The sequence below is a fragment of the Eulemur rufifrons genome, chromosome 6, assembly GCF_041146395.1.
Source record: "Eulemur rufifrons isolate Redbay chromosome 6, OSU_ERuf_1, whole genome shotgun sequence".
Taxonomy (NCBI): Eukaryota; Metazoa; Chordata; class Mammalia; order Primates; family Lemuridae; genus Eulemur; species Eulemur rufifrons.
Window position 1 is genome coordinate 67,134,344 of NC_090988.1, and position 17,592 is coordinate 67,151,935.

Here is a 17,592-nt window from a genome sequence, read left to right on the forward strand (position 1 = left end):
CTGAATACCTGTGAGTGAAAGGAAATAAGAATAATAAATAATAATAGCTTAAATAATATTTACCAGCTGCTTACTACCTACGGGCACTAAGCGTGGTACTTCACTTTCTCCACGACTACCCTGTGATGGGGGAATTACTATCCCCAATTTACAGAGGGAGAATGTGAGGCTCAGAGTGGTTAAGTAACTGGTCTAAGGTTCTAGAGCTCCTAAGTGGGAGAGCAGGGCTGGAACCGAGATTTGAGGGACCGCAGCACCTGTGTGTTTAATAAGAATGCCCTGTGTGGCCCGATGCCTGTTTGGAATTCCCTGGCTGCTACAAGGTAGTAAGTGATAAGGGAACTGTGACAGAGATGACCAGGCAAACAGGTTCCTTTTGCAGTGACTCAACAGCCCACCAGAGGAACATCGTTCTGCCTCTGGGCATAAATTTCCTCATCTGTAAAATGGGCCCTGTTAGAGCTGCCCCTGTGGCCCGCAAGGCTGTTGTGAAGCTCAGAGAGGAATTCAAGCACCAAGAAGTGTCCTTACCAGTGGACACGTCACATCCCTGGCGGGCAAGCGTCTGCTCAGAAGCAGCAGTGAGGACAGGGAAAGGTGTCAGGGGCCTACCAGGGTCTACTGGCCATGAATGAGCCCCGGGCATGCCTGCCACCCACCTGCAGCCCAGGCCCCGAGAGCCCACCAGGCTGATGAAGACCTTCTTCTCCTTGTTGTCTCGATTCCCGGGGGAGCCCAGGCTGCCTCGCCCGCCCTGGAGGAGGGATAGGAGCAGGTCACTGGGTGTCCACATGCATGCAAGTGGCCTCTTGAGCTTGTGAGGCCTTCAGAGTCCCTCCCCAAAGACCACCCCATCTAAACCCCATCACAGGTGGTCCTGCCCTTACCCCAGATTCTGACACAAACTGATCCACATACTGCCACTTGAGGGGCTCGTCGGGAGAGCTGATGGCAAGGGGAAATAGAAGGGCGGTTGTTAGCGGGAGAGGTTTGAGGGGCCAGGTCCGAAGTCCAGATCTGCCCCATCTGGAGCCTCCAGCCTCCACTGGCCCAGGAGCAGAGTGCGTGGTGGGGCCAGCCCCCAGGGCTGCTACCAGGACCCCGCACCCACAGGAAGTGTCTGCCTTCCAGGAGGGGCCTGCTCACCTCTTCACAGGGATCAGGCCGATGTCTGTGGGGAGAAAAGGCACAGGGGTTAGCACGGCTCCTCTGCCCGCCCTTCCTTCCCCAGGAGCTGGGGACCCCTGCTGCCTCCCTCACCACCGGCACTGAGCCCCACCTGCTCTGGCCTCACTCACGTCTCACTTTGATGGACACAGTCTTCTTGGTTCGAATGAGGTTGATGACCTCCTCGTGGGTGCAGGAGGAGATGGAATACCCGTTGATCCGAACGATCTCATCCCCTACCTTGGCCACAGAGAGGGAAGGAGCAACAGGCGGAGGGGGCGTCAGGCCAGCTGGACAGGCTCACCACCAGATGCTCCCGCCGGTCTCCAGAAAAGGGAGCCACAGCCATGCTGTCCCCCAGACTAAATCTCTAAATGTGCCCCAGTACCTTGTCATAACCAACCCACCTTCCATCAGGCAGAGGGACCCTGGGACAGGTGGCATTTCCAAGCAGCCTTTCTGCCCCATTTTACAGATAGAGAAACCAAGGTATGGTGGGGAGGGGCACGGCATGTGGGTGGCAGGGCTGGGAGTAAAACTCAGGACGTTGTACCCTTGCTCTGGTGCCCCTTCCACCCCACTGGGGCTCCATCAGGTTCTGGAATCCACGTAAAGGGTGACCCTTCACCCAGCTTTAAGCAGCTCTTGCCCGGACTCTGTCCCGCCAGTCCCTGGGAAGCAGGCTCGCCCATCTCTGTTAAGTCACTACAACACTGTGACTGAGGGGGGACCTTCCGTGACTCCTGACCCAAGCGTACATCACTGACACACACACATGATCTCTGTTTTTCCACTGATGGAAACTTGATGAATGTTTTAACTCTGCCATGGCCCTGATCTCTGAATGCCTATTCTGGGAGCAAGCAAAGAACAGTGCATGAGCACAGGGCTTTGGCATCGGATGGCCTGGGTTCAAATCCCTTCTTTTATTTTTATTAGCTATGTGACCCTGGGCAAGTCTCCTGAATTCTCTGAACCTCAGTTTTCCTTATCTGTAAAATGGGGAATACTGTGGTTGCTGTGAGAATTAAGCGAACTTGTGCATGTGAAGCCGGCCAGTGCCTGGCACACAGTAAGTGCTCCATAAATGGTTCCTGTTGTTACCACTAGTTGGGCCGGGGCCCTGAATACTCTGTTCAGGTCCCTCTTCTCTGGGCTTAAGCCACAGTGGATTGGTAGACGGGGACCAGGGGGCTGCGGGGCCAGCCCTGGGTGCAGATCCATGGCAAGACTGCCCTGCGCTGCACACTGCTGCTGGCTCTCCCAGGCACCTCGGCCCTGGGGATCAATTCTGAAGCTCCTCAGTTAATAATCACGGGGCTGGAGGAACCCTCAGACATCAGCTGAAACAGAGGCCCAGAGAAGTGATGTTTTGTCCAAGGTCATACACCCAGTAGCTGCCAAACAGGGATTGGTCCCTCCCTTGTCTGAGGCCAGTGCAGGTCAGCTGGGGGCTTACCTCAAACTACGTGTGCTGACCCTTTGGTGACGGGCTGGAACATATGGGGGACGCAAGCTGGACTCCCTGTGGGCCTGGGCAGGGAGGGGCTGGGCACACAGACTCTTAGGGGTCCTCTAGGGCAACTCCCATCCTCTAGAGCTGCAGTCCCCAACCCCCAGGCTGCAGACTGGTACCACTCCGTGGCCTGCTAGGAACTGGGCCGCACAGCAGGAGGTGAGCGGAGGGCGAGCCGGCAAAGCTTCGTCTGTATCTATAGCCGCTCCCATTGCTTGCACCTGAGCTTCGCCTCCTGCCCCAGCCTCCCCAGGTCCGTGGAAAAATTGTCATCCATAAAACCGGTACCTGATGCCGAAAAGGTTGGGGATCGCTGCTCTACCACACTCCCACAGAGTCACCTTCTCACTACTGCCAGGAACACTCCCTCCCACTCCTGGACACAGGTCTCAGTCTTCTTGGGGACCTGACAGGAGTGGCAAGGCTCAAAAAGACACAATGGGGGTGATTGCTAAAGATTTCTGGGGACATCTAATTTGAGGAGAGAAGCTGGACTAGCTCCTTGCACCTATTTTTTACAACAACCCTGCAGGGTAGGAATTTGAGTCTGTGTTAATCAGATGAGGCAACTGAGGCTCAAAGAGGTAAAGTACTTTGCGCAAGGTCACCCAGCTAGTGAACAGTGTTGTTGCTGGGATTTGAAGTCAGGTATTGTCTCTTGGGTGTCTGGAAGCAGAAGAGAAGGGCGCCTGGCCAAGCCTGGCTGCAATTCCCTGCGACCTGCCCTCCTGGATCCTTGCCACCTGTCGGAGCCCACAAGTCCCCTACGAAGGCAAGCATTACTCTGTCCATTTTACAGCTGGGACAGCCAAGGCACAGAGAGTAATTTCCTAGCCCTAGAATACACAGCAAGTTTTATAGCACAGGCCGCCCTGTTCTGGGCGGAGGACATAGGTTAAGGCAGGACATTCTTGAAAAAAATCTCAAGTATCTCCAGCAGGGGGACGAGAGCAGAGGGATGGACCCCCAGGGCTAGGTCCCATTGGAGGGTCCAACAGCCTCACAGGTCAAATCAGCACAGGGTCATCCGCCCAGCCAGGCTGCATCTGAAGCTGCCCCTCCCCTGCCTTCTAGAATCTTCTCCCAGCTGCTCTCAAATATGAGCTCTCCCCAGAAACGCAAACCGCAGGTCAATGGATGCAGCCGTTTTCCCCCAAGCTCCGCTGAGGAAAGTTCCCTGTCTTGTTCCTAAAGGGAACTTGCCCACAACCCTGGTGAAAACGATTCCCACACGGCCCCTGGCTCCGGTTGCAGGATCGACTTTCCTCTCCCTCCCGCCCTGCGTGGAGCCCTGCAAAAGGCCCTTTGTGCCGGGGCCACGATGATATGACGATATGAGGGACAGCAGCACAAAGGAGAGATGAACCCGGCAGCCAGAGAAAGGGTCGATAACCCAGAAGCCTGAGAAACAGCCGGGAAGGTAAAACTCTAAGTTCCATCAAAAGGCCCCGATGCTCCGGGCCACGGAGGCACCATTGAGAAACGCTTGTCCTAGGAGGAGAGCTCGCCCTGGGAAAAAAAGGGCCTCAGCTGACGCCAAGAGAGGAGCTCATTATGTTTCTCCTCTGGCTGCGTTTCTGGGCTGGAAAATGTGCCGCAGAGGAAAGGAATAATGAAGGGGCTGAAATTTCAGACGACACCAGCGAGCCGTGAGACAGGGATTTAGAACAAAGCGACATCTATCAGCTCCCCGTTCCCACCCCCCACTCCACGGTGTCTTGCACCATTAGCCCTCGGGCCCCCTGAAGCCCCCAGCTTGGCAGCCGGATTGGGATGTTGATAACAAACACGCTGGAAGCTCTGGGACGCGGTGGGAGGGCCTCCTTTATCTGCACACCCAAAAACACAGCTCTGGGCTCTGGCAGGAGTGAGACTTGGAGGTCTGCCCATCTCTGCTCAGGCACTGAGGTGTGGGGACCCCAAGCAAGAGGCACCTGGGGCGCCGAAGAGAGATTTCTGGGTGTGGCAGTCAGGAGACCCAGGTTCTAATCCTGGCTCTGCCACTTACTGGCCTCCCAGCCTCTAGTAACTCTGTAAACTGGGGATGACGCAGTCAACGCATGTAGCGAGGACTGGCTGTGAGCATGTTACCTGCCCGCTGCAGGTGCTTCTTATATCCCCTCTCCCTGTTTACCTAGGGAAATCACAGCATTTATGTGCCAGGCGCTGCTATGAGAGCTTTCTAATATTCACTCATTTAGTGCTCATACAACCTGATGAGGGAGATAGCATTACCATCCTCCCATTTAACAGATGAGGAAACTGAGGCACAGGGTTACGTCATGTCATCGAAGTCACATAGCTTAATGAATAACAAAGCCAGGATTTGAACCTGAGTCATCCAACTCCAGAGTCCATGCTCTTACACATCATACTGCCCTGGGCTTTCTTTTTCTCTGCTGGGAAAAGATGACATATCCAAAACTCAAGTGTCTGGACATCACTATGTCCCTCTTCTGGGAAGTAGGGGGAGCGGTGAAGTGCTGCTGCAGCAGCTGGGCGGAGGCAGTGGCCAGGTTCCCAGTTTGACTCAAGAAAACAGGCAATTGTCTGTGGCCTGATTTCTACGTGCTACGAACAGCTGTCGGGATGCGTCAGCCTCGTCCTCCCCCAAAGGCTCAGAGAAGTGAGTGACCACCTCGCATCCCCCAGCCTAGTGGATGAGTCAGGGGGGAGGCAGGAAGCCTGAGGCCCTGGGCCCCCACCCCGGACTCTCCCCGCTCACCTGGAGCCCGACGCTGTCTGCCTGACCGCCTTTGATCAGGTGGGAGATGAAGAGCCCACAGCCAAACTCGAGACCACCACGCACACTGAGGCCGAGGCCTTCGGGGTGCAGACGGTCCAGACGCACCTCCTTCAGCTTCCTGCCACGGCAGGAGAGGTCGGTGATGGCCCAGCCTGACCACCAGTGCCGCCTCTCCCACTAGGGAGGGACTCTGTCCATCCCAGGGCCACCTCTCCCACCCCCTGCCTCCGGCCTGGGGGCTCCCTCTGCACCTGGAGCGCCGGGGGGTCAGCTGGTCGTATTCCACCTGGTGCTTCAGCGGGATCAGGGGACGGATGGCGTCAAATAGAGGCAGGCGGCTGGGCTCATTGATAACCAGCTTCAGGTCTCCCACGAGCACAGCCACGTCCATGGTCCTGCAGAGATGTGGGGGATGCCTGGGACCTCACCCCTGGCCATGACCTCCGGGACCCAGGGATTTCCAGAGGAAGCAGTCCCAGCCTAGGTCCCCCACCCACTGGACCCAGGCCTAGGAATCGAGGAGAACACTCCTGAAAAGCCCAGAGCCCCTAACTCTGGGCCAGGTGCCTCAGACAGCTTTGTTCTCTCATGTAAATATCACAAGGAAACCAGCAAGCGGGGGACTGTTAACCCATTTTGCAGATGAAATCAAGCCGGGACTTCAAACTCAGCACTGCCTAGTTCTGAAGTCTGGGGTCTTTCCAGACAGGAAACCTCTGTGTGAGGTGTCGACAGCCCTTCCCATACTCTTATCTCCATGCTGACCTGCTGCTGAGCTCTGTGAATTCTACCCTCACCGTATCTCTCACAGGCTTCCTCCTTCACACTGTCCAGACCTTGGCCATCTCCAGCCGTCTGTTGATTTGCTCGTCTCATCTAATCTTTTCTAAATGTAAGTCACTCCCCTGCTTACAAGCCTTCGATGGGTCCCTACTACTCAGAGGACAAAATCCATTCTTGGCAGGCTCAGGGCCCTCCACGACTTGTCTCCATGGAACTTCTCAGCCTGTGGCCATTTATGGTCCCTGTGTACCCCAAGTCCTACTCCCCCATCATTACACGTCATTCCCCATCCACGCCCCGTGCTTTCACGTCTCCACAGCTTTGCTGCTGCTAATCCCTCCTCCTGGAACACCCTTCCCTGATATTCTACCTATCAAAATTCTACTTATCCTTCAAAGCCTAGCCCAGGCCTCCCTGGTGCTCCTCCCACACCCCCTGTGGTTATAAGTGAAAACTCCTTTCTTCACATTTCCACTATTAGCTCTACTTAGCAGTTATTGTTTTGTAACTTATATTAGAGTTCTTTGTGTCTGTGATGTCTGTCCATCTCCCCCCACCAGGCCATGAGTTACTGAAGGAAAGAAAGCGGATCTTATTCATTCCAGGCCCTGCAGGGCGCCCAGCATAAATGTACACAGAATGAATCAAAAGGCAAGTGGGTGACCAGAGACATCTGGAGCAGAGGCTGGGGCCAGCTGGCATGTCCTGTTCTGTCCCAACAATCACTCTTGATTGAACCTGTCTGGCTACTTGACAGCCTCCCCCATTGGACTGCGAGCAACCCGAGGGCAGAGACCAGGCCGCCTTGCTCACGAGTATACCCCTACCCCCTAGCACAGAGCCAAGTACGAAGTATTTGTGTAAATATTAATATTTGCCACCATGAGTGAATGGCGTGACCATTTGATTCCCAGGAGCATTGAGCATCTGCCTCCTGAGCTCCCCTGTCTCAGAGCAACCCGTGCCAGGGCTCCCTGAAGACAGGTACACAAGTGGCCCACGGAGCCAGAGCCGCACACTTACTGGTGGTACATCCGCAGCACGTCATAGAGATAGTCCTTCTCCGCGTCATTTTCAATCAGAAAATCCACCTGGAAAACCCAAAGGCGGAATCACAGCTCCAAGCCCTGCACCCCATTGCAGACCCCAGGGATGAGAGGCCATCCTGGGGGCCTCCCCAGCATCTCCTTAGGGCTGGGGCTGTGAGGAGAGGAAGGAAGCCACAGGCCAGGCTGCCCCCCTGACCCCAGTATATCACACCCATGCAGACCACCCCAGTGTGGCCACAGGAGTCAGCTGCGCATCCGGATGGGGCCAGGCTGAGTCTCGTCCCCACGTGGGGTGATATGTGCATGTGCACAGGGATGCACACACATGTGCGCACATGTGAACCCCGTGTGACAGTGAGACACCACCCCGGTAGTGCTGCTCTCACCCCCGGGGCTATGTTACCCATGTCCAGAGGAAGCCCATTGTCTTACCTGATGGTAGCTGTAGTGCCGGATAAATGCTTTCAGAAAGGATTTGGGCCACTCACTCAGATAACACATCCCACCCTCCAGGAGCCCCCAACCACCAAATTCTTCTGTGACACCAATGCCAGGGGAACTCCACCCTGTCCTGTCCTGGCCTAGGCTGGGCTGGCCCTTAGTTCTGTCCACTAGTCAGCCTCCTGGCCACTCCTTCCCCCTCCCCAGGTCCCTGCACGTCCCCCCAGGAGGAGAGTCGGGTTACATCATTTCAACTTTGCTGACGTCAATGGCTGGGACTCCAAGGTTGGGTTCAGGAGCTGTTTCATTAGCACCTCAGTCCCAGGAGAGCCCTGAATTCCGCTCCCTGGGATGCTCAGTGTGAATCTCTACGCACTGCATCCTTGGCTCTCTCTTCACCCCAAGGCTTAGTAACAGGGCAAGGTGGAAGCCTGAGGGCTCACTGGGACCTTCTCTCCTGCAGCCTCAGGCCCAACGGCATGGTCCAGGGCCTCAGCCCTTCACAGAGAGGAACCGCTGCTGGAAGCTGCAAGCTCCCCCGTGACTGGTCCTCAGAGAGGGGCCAGAACAGCCTTATCTCTTTCTGGGGGTATCTCAAGGGTTCTGAAAGACTGGGGGCAGTCTGTCTGTCCCAACACAGAGAGGGCACAGCCCTTCGGATTTCTGGCCCGAGCAGGTGTATAGAATGTAGATTTCTGGCGTTGACCTGGCAGTACCCCTGCCCTCTAAATCAGGCTGAGCACTTCACTGAAGGTGAGAATGACACAGGAGGCTTGACTCACAGCTTGGGCTTCAGCTGCTGTGGAAGTTCACCCCACCTGCTCCAGTGAGGGCAGCGCTGCTTTCGCCCTACCTCACTGCAAGGGGCTCCCAGCCAGCCAGAAGACAGGGGGCGGGGGTAGAAACATGTGCTCAAGTGGGTGGCAATAAATCATAAGGTGGTAGACTGGGCTGTTGCACACACCATGTAAGTGGGCATCTCCAAACACCCATCTCTCTGAGCACCCAGCCTGGACTCTCTACCTACTCTGCCAGACCCTGTATGGGAGGGTGGGGGACCTCACTGAGATGGGCCTGGGCTGCCCACATTGGCTTATGATGGAGGAGTCTGAGCAGAGAAAAATTGTGAACTCCCCTAGAGCAGGGGCCAGAAATACCTTTACAAATTAGATTATGTCACTTGCTTGCTTAATAGTTCCTTTTTGCACTTAAAACAAAATCCAAATCTAAGCTCCTTACCCTGACTGATCAAAGCCCAACCTCCCCTCCTACCACTCTTCCTGGTGATGAGGGCCTCCTTTCAGTTGCTCCCTCAGGCTGACCCCTCTCCAGCCTCGGGGCCTCGGCGTACGCGGTTCTCTCTGCGCATGCTGTTCCCTCCGTGCACGCTGTTCTCTCCACCGGGGTTGCTTCTGCCCTTCCCTGCATGGCTGCCCACCCACCTGGACAGAGCCCACTCCCATCCCCCAAGATGTTTTAATGCCTTCATGACATCAATTAGATCATTACAATTTGTAATTTAAGGGTTTTTGTGTGTGTGTGTGAATTGTTTTGTCTGTCTCCTTCGTTGGATGGAAAAGCCCCTGAGGAGAAAGATGAGGTCTGTTCTGTTCTAAATTCCTTGTGCCTAACACAGTTAGTGCTTAATAAATGAATATTGAATGAATTTGTCCCTGCCTCTTGGTATCCCCGCACAGTTCAGGTGGGAGGAAGGTAGCCGTGGGAACAGAAGGGGAAGGGAAAGGGTGTTGCCCCAGTGAGTCCCCAGGAGTCCCCATGAGGGGCAGCAGGAGCCTTTCGTGGGCTTTATTCCATTTGTTTACCGCACCAGCCCTATGAGGCCGATATTCTTAAACCATTTGCAGATGAAATGGAGGATCAGAGAGGTGAACTCACCCAAGGCTCCATAGCTAATAAGCAGAGCTAAGATTTGAACCCCTGTTGGACTCCAAAGCCGATGCCCTTTCTGCTACACCATGTCCATTTGGTGTGACTCACGCCTTCCAGGAGAAAGTAACTCCCAGGGCCCCTTCAAGCCAAAATTTCAAACCTTTTGCTTTCAAGTTCTTCCTTATCTCTAATCCCCATCTCTGTCCTCAGTGCTGTTAAGAAAACCCTTTTGGCTTGGTCCACAATGAGCAAGAAAACAGAACTTGCTTTTGAATGACTCTTTGAACCCAAATGTTCTGCTTTCTAAGGGGAGCATAAAAATTCCATGTGCTTTGGCTGGAGTGAGGACATCCCTGACCAAAGGGCTTCTAGCCTAATTTTAGCAAAGGTGGTGACACGAGCGAGAAGGTCTCACTAGCTGAGGCCTCAGGACTCTCCCATCCCTCCTTGCAGAATTGCATCCTGCTGCACCATTAGGTTAAGTAGAGAGGGACCGTGCTCTGGAGACCAAGTTTATTGTGTGCCAGGTAGAAAGCTGGAGTGGAAGACAAAGGGAATTTGCAAGGGTCTGGGATTCTGTTCTGCTTTCCCTGGTTCTGCTTTCCCTTCCAGGTGGAGATGGTCTTGATGGAAAAGAGCCTGTTTCGTGGGTTCCCAGGCCCCCGGCCCTGTGGGCAGCCCTCCAGCACTGACCACTGCACTCAGAGGCCCCACCAAAAAGTCATATCCTACCAGGCTCCTCCTGAGGCAGCCACAGGGTTCAGCTCTTCTGCCTCACGTCCCCCCACTCTCATGGTGAGGTCACCCAAACCCCGTCTTCAGTTCTGCCCTTGCCTGTTTCTCCAGGGTCATCTCCACCACATTGCAAGTGGGACTCAGGCTGCAGCCCAACGGACCCTTCCCTGGCACACTGGAATCTCCCGTCCTCAGTCAGAACATCCCATCTGTCTCCATGTCTGACTTGGCCATTGAAAGTATTCTCTATATACCATAACAGCTGGGAACGTAGATCCGGTTTATGTGGAATGCTCTTTCAATATGAATCTAAGTGATAAATCATCAAAAACTTGAAAAGTGGCTTTTACACAGAAGATCCTGCAAATTTGGGGGATCGTTCCCCACCCAGAAATGTGTCCAAGAGACTCAGAGATGACAGCACTGCTCTGTTCTCTGACCAGACCCGACTGAAAACACACACTCACACCTCACTCTTCAGGTGTTAAAAGGCACCGGGAAAGAAAACTGAGGAAGATGGAAGTTTCTCTGGAAGCCTGAACATTCAGTAACAATAGTACCATTATTCAAATTACTTTCTAAATATTTTTAAAAATTATGTAGTGTCCTTTCCTCCTGGAATTCTGCCTAGCACCAGTCCAAGGATCAGCTTCTCGGACCCCTGCTGTAGGGCGCTTTGTACGATGCTCCCAATGCCCAGTGCTCAGGTGCACATAAAGCACCCGGCACACAGTAGGTCTTCCACACTCCTTTCTTCCCTCCCCTCATCTGTGCTCTTCGTTTCCTGTGGTACCCAGCGCTCTGCGGTGCACACACTGCACGCTGCTCATTGGTTCCTGTTGGACAATGAATGAACTCCACCTGCTTTAGTCTAGCACCTTCCTTCTGCCCTCTGGACCCAGTCCTGGGTCACCACCTTCCCATCACTCTTCAGCACACATCTGCTGCAGCCTCCTGCATCTGTTCCCTCCTAGTTCACTTCCAGCTCATCAGCAAGGAGTAGGTCCCAGGTACTCCATGTAAGCTAGATGGGCCGTCCTCCCATCTGAACCTTGCCTTCATCTCAGGTGAGGTCCAAGTCACCTCTTCGAGAGTTTTTCCTGACTGTGGCAGCCCACAGCCTCCTCACCTGCCTCCCGGTCTTGCTCACTTATTCAGGCCAGACTCCGCTTAGTGACTGTCCAGAGCATCTGAGGAACGTGACATGTATATCTTTAACCTGCTAACAACCCTCTGAGGTGGATATTTTAATACTACTCCCATTTCACAGATGAAAAAATAGAGGCGCTGAGAAGTTGCAGAGCTGAGACTCCAACCTATGCCTGCTGCCTCCAAAACCTCTGCTTGTTTTCAAACTACTGCATGGTATCCACTTACCACATATAACTTTTTTGTATGCACTTGTCCAATACACATTCAGTGAGCACCTACTGTGTGGAAAACACCAGTCGTCTTTCTCCAACTAGATTTAGACAGCTTTTTGTTTTCTTGGATCCCTCCTGATATTGGTTGGGCACAAAACCCCTAAAGGAGCCCATCATCTCCAAATAACTGTTGGGGGGACAGCCCCCCATCCCCACCCAGCATTAGCATTCTCTGGCTGATGCTCAACTGGGACTGTGCTATTGATCTGTATCTCCACCCTCACGATCTTCAGGCCCCTTGTCTGGGGCACTGGAGGCAAAATCTGGGTTTGGGTGTAGGGCCTTGCTAGTTTCATCTCCTGGTATTCCTCCATGTGGGCTGGCCCTTCAGGACAGCTGCACAGGGGAACCCACAACATTTAACTCATGCAAATTCAACTCTGGGTGTGCACCCAGCCAAAGAAGGAGAAAGAGAGCAAGAACAAGTTAAATAATTCATGTTGTTCCACTCGAAGCCTCCTGGGGCTGTTACTGGGACTAAATGAGTGAGTACATGTAAAGCACGTCCGACACTGCCCGGCACGTCTCAAGGGCTCCAACATGTGTGCTAGATCTTTTCCTTTTGGGCCTCCAGTCTTCTCCACCCTGCCCTTTGTCTGCGAGTGGGGTGTCTCTGCTTGGGCTCCCATGCCCCCTGGCGTCCTGCTGTGCTCAGCCAGTGGGAAGCAGCTGAGAGGGCGCCAGGAGAAAGGCAGTGGGGCTCTGAGTCCCTGGCCTAAGGCTGCAGGTCCTGTCTGGGCCTCTCACCTGTGTGCTGACCCCCCTGCCCCGGCCCCCCGCAGCAGGTGCCAGGTGGTGTGCCCTTCTCTACACAGGCCCTTCATCAAGCTCACCTGGTTTCCCCTTTGGGTGAGACACCTGCTCCCTGCTGCGTGGCTGGTGCGAAACGTTAGCCGTTAGCAGCGGTGGTCCCAGCACCATTGCCTCCCTGGGGACGCCTTCTCTACCTTCAAGACTCACCTCACATGTCACCTCCTCTTGGTCAAGACTTTCTTCAGGCTTTGCCACAAAGCCTGTCATGTCATTCTCTGTGCACACAGCAGCACTTTGTCCCCACCTTGGCCATGGGGCTCACAGAATTGCGTTAGGACTTTCTCTCTTTACCCTCCTGTCCCCCCACAAACCCGTGTGTGGCCCAGACACAGACCTGGGGTGGGAGTGTGGGAGTGGAGCCAACAAACCCCTTCCCCAACTGGGCCTGCACCTCTCTGTACCTCAGTTTCCCTATCTGTAAAATGAGGATAAAGTCGTGTTTTTATAGGCCAGTTTCATGGTAGACAATTTTTCCACGGACTGGGGATGGGGGGTGGGGAGTCATGGGTGGGGGGATGTGGTGCGGAGCTCAGGCGGTGAGGAGAGGCCCGTTTCCTAACAGGCCACGCACTGGTAATGGGCTGTGGCCGGGGCCTGGGGACTACAGGTCTAACGGACATCTCAAACTCAGAACATTCAAAATGGAATTCTTGGTTTCCACCACTTCCTGCTCTGTCCCCACCAACCCACTGCTCCCAAAATGTGGATTTACCCTTGGCGCCTCTCTCTCCACACCCACAGCCAACCCATCAGCAAAGCCTGTCACTGTCTCCTTTAACCTGTATCCTGAGTCTGACCCCTTCTCACCCTAGTCCAAGCCCCATCTCTGGCCTGGGCTACTTCAGGAGCCTCTTGACTGGGTCCCCCCTCCACCCTTGGCCTTCTCAGTCAGTTCTCCACAGAGCAGCCAAGGCAATCCCTTTTAAATGTAAATCGGTCACTCCCCCCTCCTGGCCTCTCATCACCCTTAGAACAAAACCCAGGGTCCTGACCACGGCCTAAAAGGCCCCACCACCCCTCTGTTAGGTTTCCCACTGCTCTCCCCTCCACAGTTCCTCTCAGACACACTGTCCTACCAGCTGTTCCCAAACAGGCAAGCACATGCTTGCCCCAGGGCCTTTAAGCTTGCTGTTCCTCCTTCCTAGGATGCTGTTCCACGTATATCCCCATGGCCCCTGCCCTCACTTCTTCCAGGACTCTGCTCAAATGTCCCCCCTTTAGAGAGGCCTTCCTGACTACCCTGCAGAAAGCACCACCTCATCGCTTCTCAGCCTTTTGGCTAAGATCAAGCATGCAGAAAGCACCACCTCGCTACTCCCTATCTTCTCACCTCAGTTTGTTTTTTTCATAGTATTTACCACTACTCGGCATTATATGATACTTTCCTTGGTTCACTTGTTAACTGCCTGTCCTCCCCACTGGAATGTGCTCTCTAATAGTGCAGGGGCTTTGTTTTGTTTTTCAATGCTTAGAGGACCACCTGGCATATATTAAGAGCTCAGTCAATATTTATCGCATGTATGAATGAATGAATGAATGATTGGCAAATTCCTAGAAGGCAGGAACATTTTCTGACCTTCCTATTCATCCCACTCCACTCCCAGGTGCCTGGCCTCCGTACACCAGAGATACTCGTATGTGCATGATTGCTGAAGGGGCAATAAACACTTTGTGAGCAAATGAGTAACCAAGTTCCTGCAACGTGCAGGTGCTGTGAGGAGGAGCAGTCTTCCTGTGGAAAGCTGGTTCTCCGAGGGAGAAAACTTAGTGTCTGATTGTGTCCTGTCCGCCCCGACCCTGGCCCGAGGCTGTGACTTGTTACTGGAAGGGCATGCGAATGCTGCGTGTGGCCTTGGGGTAACTTCACAAGCCCGGAGGAGCAGACGCCTGGAGCCTGTTGGCTCATACAACAGGACCCTCTGCAGGTCTCGGCTGGAAGCAGAGCGGTTACTACAGGCTCACAGCAGCCAGGCTTTGAATTCCTGTTTAATCCTAACTGTCTTGTGAGGTAAGCACTAGGAGGAAAGTAAAACGCAGAGAGATTCAGTGGCTCGCCCAAGGTCTCACTGACAGCAACAGGGTTGAGATCTGACTTTAGTTCTGCCAATTGCAGATGATAAGGAAGGGCAGCGGACATTTGTCGAGGACTCCCTACGTGCCAAGGTCTATTCAGGTTCCCTACATACATGCAGCTCTCACTCAGCGCTCACAATGACCTTTTAAGTTAAACACTGTTATCTGCATTTCACAAATTAGAGAACTGAGGCACAGAGAGATTAAGTAACTTGCTTAAGGTCACACAGCACTTTCCATTATAACACAGTACCTTAAATACTACCTCCAACAACCAAGGATTTAGATTATAGACATTCCGCAGGGGAAAATTTGCTCCAAAACACTACAGAAGGGACCTCTAGAAAGCAAACTGCAAGCTATAGATTCCACCCAAGCATGTCGGCGTGCCCCGTCCTATCCTCCGCTGCTTCATTCTCTCTCCCCAGCTCCTGGGTGATCCTCGGCCTGGGAGGGGAAGGCTGCTGCGGTCTCCAAGGCAGCAGGGCACAAAGTCCAGCCCAGGCCTTGCCCAGCGTGTCGCCCGCCCTGCATGCGCACAGGAGCATTAATAGGTAATGACTTGAGATGACGAAGAGCAGGGCAGAGGAAACATGGCGGGTCGGAGGCCCTTTGCAGCCTGCAGGGCCTGAAGAGGAGGAACAGGGGCGAACCGTGGGGCTGAGTCAGACACCAAGGACCCTGAGGTGATTCTTGCAAAAGAGGCAGAGTAGATACCTCATGGGGAGAAGGGAAAAGAAGACTGACATTACTTTCAGCCCAGGGGCAGGAAAGTGAAATTCAAGCCTGAGTCTTGGGGTGGGGGACGGGAGCTTGAGCTGCTTAGAAGTGGGTTGCCTGAAATTTACACCCACCAAATGTCCTCTGTGGTTGAAATTTCTCCCCACACGTCCCTTTGCAACAGGATGCACTGGTAGACACTGTCACATGTGTTCCTTGATATTTGCGAGCCCCCAAACTCCTGCTGAACTTCCAGCTCACTCTCATCCCTGGGAGCAGGATCAGGGGTGCCCAAGACCTTGTTTTCAGGAGACTTCTGCCAGTATGAGCTGTCCCCCTTCGTGCTCCTACCAAACCTTGGTCCCAACACTTATCACCCAGCCATGGGTAATTACCAGTGTGGGGTCTGCCTCCCACTCATACCACCAGCAATTTGAGGGCACACACTAGGTCTGGCACAGAGTGGGTGCTCAAAATGTGTTCATTAAACAAATTACTGATCCCTGGCCCCTGGCCCCAAGCCCCTTGCCCTTAGCCTCTGTGGCCCCCACATTGGCTGGCTCTTTGGGCTCCTTTGGGCCTCTCTTCAGGAAGGAAGGGGTTAAGCATCCTGACCCTGTCTGCCTGAGCTTAGCCTCTCAGACCTAGACAGGGGTTTGGCTTGGTCTAAAGATACCACCCCTGGGGGCTTTGGGAGAGCCTCGGGTTACACAGTTGCCTACCCCTAAGGCAGGGCCTGTGGGTAGCTCTCTGGCTTCTCCCCCAGACCCTGAAGCATCCTAAGCCCTGGTGGGGAGGCCCTCTCTGGCCTCAGGGCCTCAGCAGATCCTGCACAGCTTTGGGAATAGTTCTGGAAGTGCCCTGGGTAAAATCTGGCAGCTTCCAGTTATGGTCTTTGAGGATCCCAGGCCACCAATGAGGCCCCTCACTGGGATGCACCAGGGTAGATGTGGCTCTGCCTTAGGCATCTAGCTGGCCAGAGCCCAGCTCCCCACACGGCCCCCCCCAACCTCCTGCCTGCCTCCCCCTGCCCCCTGGCCAGCACCAGTTCCTCAGCCACTTCTATGGCCCTGGGGAATGCCCTTAGGCAGGTAGGGGCTCCCTGAAATGCTTCCAGCTCTTGTTTGGGGTCAAAGGGCAGAGAAAGACATCCAGTGTCCCTATTCTCAATCCTCACCTCTCAGATACTGCCCCAGACTCCCTCCACATGCTTCAATAGTCCTGAGCTGGGGGCATGAGGAGAGAGGGGCATTTGCCACGGTGAGACATTCAGAGAAGTGGCCTGTCTCCAGCCAAGGCTGGAAGGAATTCCAACCCCAGAGGCTTCCCAGCCCCTGGAGGGCAGACGGAGAAAGGACACTTTCAACAGATCTATCAGTTTAGCAGCCCCCACACTTGGAGTCCCAGTGTCCCCTCCCTCATGTTACTGGGGATCCCTGCGATCAGCCAAACGACCCTCCGGTGGCCCAGCCCACCCAGAGCCATCAGGCAGGGCTGGAAAAGGGAGGGGTAGCGTCGGCGTGTCCATTCCCCACCCACCCCGCCCAGGATTCCGGAGTCCCCGAAGCCTGGGGCGCCCCCCGCAGCTCTGACCTTGTGCCGGAATTCTCGGGCCACCTTTCGGTCCATGGCTGGGCCAGATGGAGCCCGCGTCGTCACACGACCCGCTACTTCGGGTGTCGGCTGCCGGGACCTGGCAGAAGCTGCTACAGCTACCGGCCCGAGCCGTCTTCGGAACTGGGGGCGGGGCCTGGGCTCTGTGGGGGCGGGGCGGGGCCGCTGCAGGCGGGGCAGCTGCGAGGCAGGAAGACACCTGAGCTGAATCGTCGCCTCCCACTGAAGCAGCAGGAGCAAGTGCTGGTGGTGGCAGTAGTTGGGCTCTAGGCTTGTCTTGCTCTTGGAGTGGTCCCCAAACTCATGCAGTTGAGGAAGAGGATCGTGGAGACGTGAGGAGGAGGTTTGGGACTTTTTTGTGGGGGCCGGAATGTGGAGGTCGCGAGGCTCTTAACGTGAGTGATTAGGGGGTGGGATAATCTAGTCAATTTTCTCTGGATACACAAGCAGAGGCCCATTCGCCCTCCTGAGGCTGTCAGCCCTTGCCAGACATCTCACCTTAAGCGTGCATTCCATCATGGCCTTCTCCCACTGGGGAAGAAATCAGTCCTTGATCTGTGAATTCCTTGGGGGCAGGACTGGGTCTCCCTGTGCTCTGCAGGGGCCTGACCCAGTGTGTGA

The 17,592-nt window shown here is 54.6% G+C and overlaps 1 protein-coding gene across 3 annotated transcripts in view; it reads right to left on the minus strand.

The window, feature by feature from the left end:
* Window positions 1-17,096, minus strand: part of USH1C (USH1 protein network component harmonin) — a 47,670-nt gene extending 30,574 nt beyond the window's left edge. For all 3 annotated transcript variants that reach the window (XM_069469663.1, XM_069469661.1, XM_069469662.1), the window contains exons 1-8: window positions 16,951-17,096; window positions 7,236-7,303; window positions 5,681-5,824; window positions 5,409-5,547; window positions 1,299-1,407; window positions 1,147-1,171; window positions 888-945; window positions 660-754 (exon numbers count right to left, since the gene is read on the minus strand). In XM_069469663.1, the coding sequence (XP_069325764.1) occupies window positions 660-754; window positions 888-945; window positions 1,147-1,171; window positions 1,299-1,407; window positions 5,409-5,547; window positions 5,681-5,824; window positions 7,236-7,303; window positions 16,951-16,986 (674 nt within the window). In that variant the 5' untranslated portion in view covers window positions 16,987-17,096. The remainder of the gene's footprint in view (window positions 1-659; window positions 755-887; window positions 946-1,146; window positions 1,172-1,298; window positions 1,408-5,408; window positions 5,548-5,680; window positions 5,825-7,235; window positions 7,304-16,950) is intronic.
* Between the last annotated feature and the right edge of the window lie 496 nt (window positions 17,097-17,592).